The sequence below is a fragment of the Mesitornis unicolor genome, unplaced genomic scaffold, assembly GCF_000695765.1.
Source record: "Mesitornis unicolor isolate BGI_N332 unplaced genomic scaffold, ASM69576v1 scaffold33530, whole genome shotgun sequence".
Taxonomy (NCBI): domain Eukaryota; kingdom Metazoa; phylum Chordata; class Aves; order Mesitornithiformes; family Mesitornithidae; genus Mesitornis; species Mesitornis unicolor.
This window is the reverse complement of record NW_010158144.1, coordinates 1-6,643: the sequence shown is the minus strand read 5'-3', so window position 1 is coordinate 6,643 and position 6,643 is coordinate 1. Positions and strand designations below refer to the sequence as shown.

At 61.5% G+C, this 6,643-nt stretch overlaps 1 protein-coding gene across 1 annotated transcript in view; it reads right to left on the bottom strand.

Annotated features, from left to right (window-relative positions):
• LOC104539251 (spectrin beta chain, erythrocytic-like) overlaps window positions 1-3,581 on the bottom strand; it is a gene marked incomplete at its 3' end in the record, with an annotated part of 3,842 nt that extends 261 nt beyond the window's left edge. The window contains exons 1-13 of the mRNA XM_010182731.1: window positions 3,434-3,581; window positions 3,197-3,348; window positions 2,782-2,955; window positions 2,608-2,693; window positions 2,445-2,525; window positions 2,227-2,342; window positions 1,871-1,983; window positions 1,605-1,792; window positions 1,404-1,521; window positions 818-976; window positions 440-742; window positions 145-295; window positions 17-54 (exon numbers count right to left, since the gene is read on the bottom strand). Of these exons, the coding sequence (XP_010181033.1) occupies window positions 17-54; window positions 145-295; window positions 440-742; window positions 818-976; window positions 1,404-1,521; window positions 1,605-1,792; window positions 1,871-1,983; window positions 2,227-2,342; window positions 2,445-2,525; window positions 2,608-2,693; window positions 2,782-2,955; window positions 3,197-3,348; window positions 3,434-3,581 (1,827 nt within the window). The remainder of the gene's footprint in view (window positions 1-16; window positions 55-144; window positions 296-439; window positions 743-817; window positions 977-1,403; window positions 1,522-1,604; window positions 1,793-1,870; window positions 1,984-2,226; window positions 2,343-2,444; window positions 2,526-2,607; window positions 2,694-2,781; window positions 2,956-3,196; window positions 3,349-3,433) is intronic.
• Between the last annotated feature and the right edge of the window lie 3,062 nt (window positions 3,582-6,643).

The window sequence follows — 6,643 nt, the reverse complement described above, 5'->3', positions numbered from 1 at the left end:
CCTCCAGGTGACTCACACGATCCCGGATGACTTTGGGGTCGCAGGGACGGTAGCCTGGCCATGGAGCGAGGCGAGCGCCCATCAACCGGGTGTCCCGGCTTCCCTCAGCCATGCCACGGTTCCGGGGCATCCCAGTGCACCTACCTTCAATGTCAGCGAAGCAGAGGGCAGCAGCACAGACAGCCCGTGTCTTCTCCCCCTGCAGGGCTATGTCACGCTCCAGCAGCTGGTGCGTCTGCAGCAGCTCCTCCACTTCCAGAAGGTGCTTCCCGGATTCGGGTGACGCCAGCCGCACCTGTGGGAGTGTCACCCACCACCACCACCAGCAGACAGCACCCAAAAGCTGCCACCAGCACTCCAGCATCTCATCTGCCTCCCCAGAGAGGTCCCACCAACCAAGGCACCTCATTCACGGTGGCAACCAATGCCCACGGCTCACCTTGACCTCATCCATCCAGTCGATGATATGGAGCATCTCCTGGAAGAGGTGCTGCAGGGCAAGGTTCATCTCCAAGCGCTGGCGCCGGGCAGCCAGCAGCTCCAGGAGCTGCTCCCAGAGACGCAGGATGTTGTCCTTGCGCCCTTTGATGCGCTGGATGTCATGGTAGCCCTCCAACTCCAGCTCCTTTGCCACTGCCTCAATGGCCTGCACCCGCTCCTTGTAGGCAGCCGTGTCCGTCTCAATGGCCTCGTGCTTCTTCTTGGCCGCCTCCACCGCCGGCAAGTCCTGGCCAAAGTTGTCCTGCACCACCATAAAGCCCATGGTGAGGCTCTGGCAGGGCACCCCAGTCCCGGGGGTGGGTGTCCCCAACCTCACCTGGGCCACTAGACGCTGGTTCTCGCTCAGCCAGGCCTCCCGCATGGCCGCTTTGCGGTCAAAGCGCCGTGCCAGCTGCTCCAGCTTCTCCTGCCGGATGAGCTCGGTGCGTAGCGCCAGCTCCCGCTCGTGCTCCGCTTTCTCCAGCTGCTCCCAGGCCTGGGGGAAGGCGATGCCAGATGGGGGTGGCACCCGTGTCCCATGTCCCCCACCCCACCATGTCTTGTTTAGCTGGTGAACGCCAACCTGTCCCATGGGTGAGGGAGCATAGCTGGAGGAACCCAGCCTCCCCCGGGAGGGACCCAATCTGCCTCATGAGAGGGACCCAACCTGCCTTGGGATGGATCCAGTAAGCCTCAGGACCCACCTCCTCCAAGATGGACATGAACTGCTCTTGGACCTGAACCGCCCTTCAGATGGACCCAACCTAACCCAGGGTGGGCCTGACTTGCCCTGGGACAGTCTGAGGAGCAAACCCCCCCAGGATGCTGGAGAAGAGCTCCCTCCAGGTCACAGGGTGCAGTGGGAACAGCTGCATGTCCCTATGGTGCAGCACACAGCCAAGCTGTCAGGATGAGCCCCATACCCGGTTGATGTCGGAGACCAGGCGCCCCTCGTGTGGGGTGTAGACCCGCTGGTTGTTGGCTCGCATCCGCGACTGGATGGTGAAGAGCAGCACCTCCAGGTTGCCCTTCTCCTGAAACCTGCCCCAGAGAGAGCTCAGGCTGGGGCACCCATAGGTGCTCAACACGACAATGCGGGCATGGGGGGCTCGGGTTGTGCTTACTTGGGGGGCTTCTCCACAGTGCGGTAGGTGCTGAAGGCTTGCAGCTGGTGCTGCACCCCGGCCAGCGAGTTGGCGAAGCTGCGGCTGTTGAGGGAGGCGATGGTCTGCTCGATCCAGGTGAGCAGGTCAGAGGCCAGCCCCCCATAGCCCTCGATCATCCTCTCCGTCTCCTTAGCATGCTCAATGACCTGTGGTGGGGCCAGTGGTGAGCATGGGGTGCTGGCACCCCAGCAAAACCTGCCCCCCACCTCAATGCCATCCCCTACCTTGCCCAGACGCCTGCCCTCCACCTCCAGCACCTTCATCTTGGAGAAGTAGTGGTAGAAGGCCACCACATAGGTGATGATGGACTTCTCGTCAGGGTTCTCCGTGAACACATCTGCCCAGCATGAGGGAGAGGCATCAGTCCCGACCCAGCATCCACAGGGCCCCAGCAGCACCCTGGGGTGCCACACCAGTCCCAGTGGTAATGGGCCACCACAGCCTCATGATGTTCCCCCTTGCTCCCACCAAGACCCCCCTTCCACAGGGTGGAAACATCTTCATCCCTCCATGGGGCCTGGGTATGTCCCAGGGCGCAAAGGAGAAACTGAGGCAGGAGGGGCGGCGGCAGCAGCCTCACCTTCAGGGTCAAGGAGCGGGGTAATGCCCAGATGCCGCTCTGCCACACTGAACGCGTGCTCCAGGTTGTGCCGGGCGTTGGATTTGGTCAGGTTTTGGAAGTCAACCAGCTCTGGCCTGGGGACAGAGGGTGCAGGACAGCAGTGATGCACCTGTGGAACACTCCCCGGTGCCACCGCTGCCCCAGCATGTCCCAGTGCCCACCATCGTGCTGCCTACCTGTGCCTGTGGATGAGGGCATTGAAGGCCAGCCCATCCTTCCAGCTCGAGGTGAAGTTGGTGACGTTCACATGAGGGTACCTGCAATGGGGACAGGGTGTCACTGTCACCCACCAAGCACTGCCGGTCCCTGGCACGGTGGGATATGGGTCCCACCACCTACCCTGCCGTCTTCATCTGGCACCAGAGCAGCAGCGCGTCCCGGGCACAGAGTGTCTTCTCGTCTGTTGGCACAACGATGTCCTGGATCTGGGGGCAAAAGGACATCCTGGGGTTGGAAGAGGACATCCATGGAGGAAAGCTCCTGCTTAAGAATCAGCCATGGGGTGCCCCCCACCTGAAAGCGGAGGATGATGGTCCAGATGAGGCCGAGTACAAGCCGATGGTTGCCATCCACAATGTCATGGGAACCCACGTTCTCCAGGTGCACCTTCTGCTCCTTCAGGAATTGCAGAGCCTTGTCCACGTTCTCCAGGCAGTGGATCCGCATCCGGCCCTTGGTGGGCTTGGGCTGGGACATGACAGCGCTCAGCACCCTCCTCTCCACGCAGAGCACCCCCATCCCTACCCAAGAACACCCCCACACCTCTGCTGCCACCCCAACCCTGCTGGAGCCTTGGTTCAACATCAAGAGCAACAGCTTTGGTTGAGAACCAGAGGTTTTGAGGAATTGCGGGGCAAGGCATAGCATGGTGGGGCATAGCACAGTAGGGCATGGCATGGCACGGGTCCCAGTTGGATGGGAGTCCTACCAGAAGCTCTCCTGACAGCACCTCCAACAGCTTGATGAGCACCCGGCCGTCCCGGAGGTCCATGTAGAGGTCTGAGATGCGGCAGGTGACGCGAGCCAAGTGTGAATTCACCCACTTGGTGAAGGTTTTTTTCTGCACAGCCTCCCGCTCGTCTGCAACAAAAGCAGGCACCGTGGCACCAGCCCAGCAGCACTGACAAACCAGGAGGACTGATGGGACCCAAGACCCTTCCCTGACCTGCCAAGGCTTTGATGCGGGAGCGCTCGAAGAGGCGTGCCGAGCTGTTGTCATTGTCCAGCTCATCGTCGGAGGCATCCCAGCGGACATTGATGCGGCTGTACTGCTGCTGCAGCTCCAGCTGCTCGTAGTCATTTGCCGAGGTCATGGTCCTGGTGTCCCCCGGCTGGGTGGCCGTTGGCTACCGGCAAGAAGCCCCTGGGGAAGAGTGGGGGCCCTGGGTATTGGTATCGCCGTGGCAGTTTGCCATCCCTGCTGCACGTGGGGATTTGCGGCTCAGAGCTGCTGGTTAAGCTGCTCAGAGGGATTTAGCCTCACTACCACCCAGGTGTTGGGGGGCACCCGGGTGCTGCACGCTCAGGGACTCACCCTGCTGGTGCAGACCACTGTGCCGAGTCATGCCGACGGCTACTTACAGAGGTGCTTCCCACCTGGGTCCTGCCTGCCCACCCAGCATCCGGGGCCAGGTCCTCAGGGGCACCCTCCCAACCCTTGAGTGCCCTTGGGGGAAGTGGGTGCTGCTCACACCCACCCCAATGCCTGTGTCATGAAGGGGCTTCGCCGGCACCGGTGGCAGAAAGCGGGTGACAGCTGCCGGTGGGGGGGCCACCCACCCCCGGGGACATTTGAGACACAGATAGGACATGGCCGGTATCTAAAAATGCCTGTGAGCAGCTGTCGGCAGGGTGAGAGGAGGCTGCTGAGGCCCCCAAGGGGTGTGGGAAGCCAGGCTGGGGCTCCCCACAGCCAGCACCCTGGCCAGAACCTTCCCCAGCACCCCAGAGCTGCCAGGAGCCCTCAGCTGTGGGTGCACGGTGCAGCTGGGGGAAACCCCAGGTGCCCCCAAACCCCTCGTGTCCCCATGAGCCCGTGGCCACCCACCCCCTCGGGGACCCCCTGGGCAGCTGGAGGCCAGGCGAGCTTTATCGGGGCTGGCAGGACTGGGTTGGGCCCTGTCTGCGCACCCTAATCGCAGCCACACAGGCTTGGGAGCTGGCTGCATGCAAGAGAGTGCCAGAGCGTGCAAGGACATGAAGGAGCGTGTAAAAGCATGCACATGTGAGCAAAGACATGCAGGAGTGTGCCAGAGCACGCACATGAGAGTAAGGACATGCAGGAGCACGCCAGAGCACACAAGTGTGAGCAAGGACCTGTAGGAGTGTGACAGTGTGTAAAAGCACACGCATGTGAGCAAGGACACGCAGGAGCATGCATGTGCAAGCAAGGAGATGAGAATGCATGCAAGAAGGGACACGAGAGTGTGCAAGGCCATGCAAGTGTGTGCAAGAGTGAGGCTTGCAGCCCTCCTGTCCTGCAGCAAAAACCTCTGGAGAAGCCTAAATTTGGGCACCCTCATCTCAGGCACCATGAATGGGCTGGGTTTGATGAGTTGTGTCAGGTCTCTGTGGCGTGCTGCAGCCCAGTGCTGCCATCCCAGCAGGAGACCTTGGCCTTGGCTGGGCCTCCCCCACACCACCACAACAACAGCAAGGCCACGACCATGAGCATGAGAGGAGGAAGAAGAAGGAGGAGGAGGAGGAGGGGGAGGAGATCGCGCTGAAGGGAGCCACAGTGGTGCCCAAGGGAGCTGTCAGCGTGTGTTTCGAGCGCGGGTGCTCACCAACCCTTTAAATCTCCCTCTGCCGCACCGCTGCCTTCCAAACCTCCCAGTCTGGCAAAGCCACACTGCCAGCGGCACCCACCACCTGGGGACTGGCATTCTGCCCGCTTGGCGAGAGGAAAGCCAGGAGTGCCGGGATGCCGGCCCTGCCACGAGCATCCTGCAGCCAGGGCAGCGTTGCCTTCCCCGGCCGGCAGCTCAGCGCCGTGAATCAGCACTTCCCGGTGAGGGGCTGGCACCGTGCCGCTGCCAAGGTCCCCCCGCCAGGCCCGGGTGACATCCCCCCCGTACCCTGAGAGCAGCCAGGGCAGCGCTTCTGTGCCTGCCACACGCGGCATCCTCAAGCCCCTTTTCCAGCTCAGCCTTCGCCACTGCAGCGTGCTGCTGAAACACCAGTGGCCGGTGCATGAAAGCCCATCAGGGTTCCCCAAAACAACCTGAAATAGCTGCCCCATCACCTCCACTTGCAGTCTGGTGAGTCCCTGGGGTGCCCGCTGCCTGACATCATCCTGGCTGCTTTGCTTCACCCGTTAACATTTTTATTTTGCATCTCCACCAGACCAGCGGTCAGCCATGCTCCTGGTGGAGCCCCGTTGGGAAGTGGCAGAAGCTGGGGGGCATCCTCACAGCCCCCCAGCAACCGACTGCCTTCCTAGTGCATGGCCAGGGCCGGGAGCAGATGGCCCTGCTCAGCACGGCCACTTGGCCCAGCATGGGGTCATTGGGCACAGCACAGCACAGCTCCTCGGGCCAGCAATGCCCAGCTCTGGCCGTGGCTTCCTGGCCACTCTCTCACCCAGCGGGCAAAGATTTGGGTTTCCCCATGGCCGGAGTTGGCGCAGATGCCAGCCATGCCACAACTCTCCCATGTCACCTAACCCTGAGTGGTGACACACACACGTGCTGACACTCCACAGACATTTTTGGCTATAAATAGGCCTCCCCTGTGCTTGGTGTGAGCTGAGCCCTGCTCCCTTCTTTGGAGCTGCCCCTCTGTGCCTCCTCATCCACCCCAAAAGTCACCAGCCAGGGCCCTAAAAACACCCAATAACCGCGAAATATTCCTTGCAGGTCTGTGCCAGCACCTGCCAGAGTTGCAGGGGTCGCCTTTACCTGTCACCCCCTCAAATGTTCCTTTATCCAGTTTAGCGAAGGGCACCGTGATCCCCTAGCTCCTGGAACTGGAGATTTGCAAAGTCAAAAGCCACCCTGAAAGGGGAGATGGGAAATGAGCCCTGGATGGCCCCCAGTTTATTGAGGTGCGGGCAGGAGTCCCCCCAGCCCATAAGCATCCTTCCACTGCCACACTGGAATGAGTGGGGCCAAGGGCACAGCGTCCAAAAAACTCTTCCCAGTAACTCCAGTTTCCCTAGTTGCTCAAATTGGTGGTTGAATCGAGCTGGGCGATGTGCCCTACAGAAAACCATCACATATCACCTCCAGAGCTGCCTTGCCCACCGTGTTCCCCCCAGCACGCACTCAGCAGTGTCGGGAGCACGCAGGACTAGTGTGGGGACTTCAATCGGGGTGGCACCCCGGAGAAAGCATTCCCACGGTGTCCCCAGAAAGTCACCGCCGCTCGCCCGCCC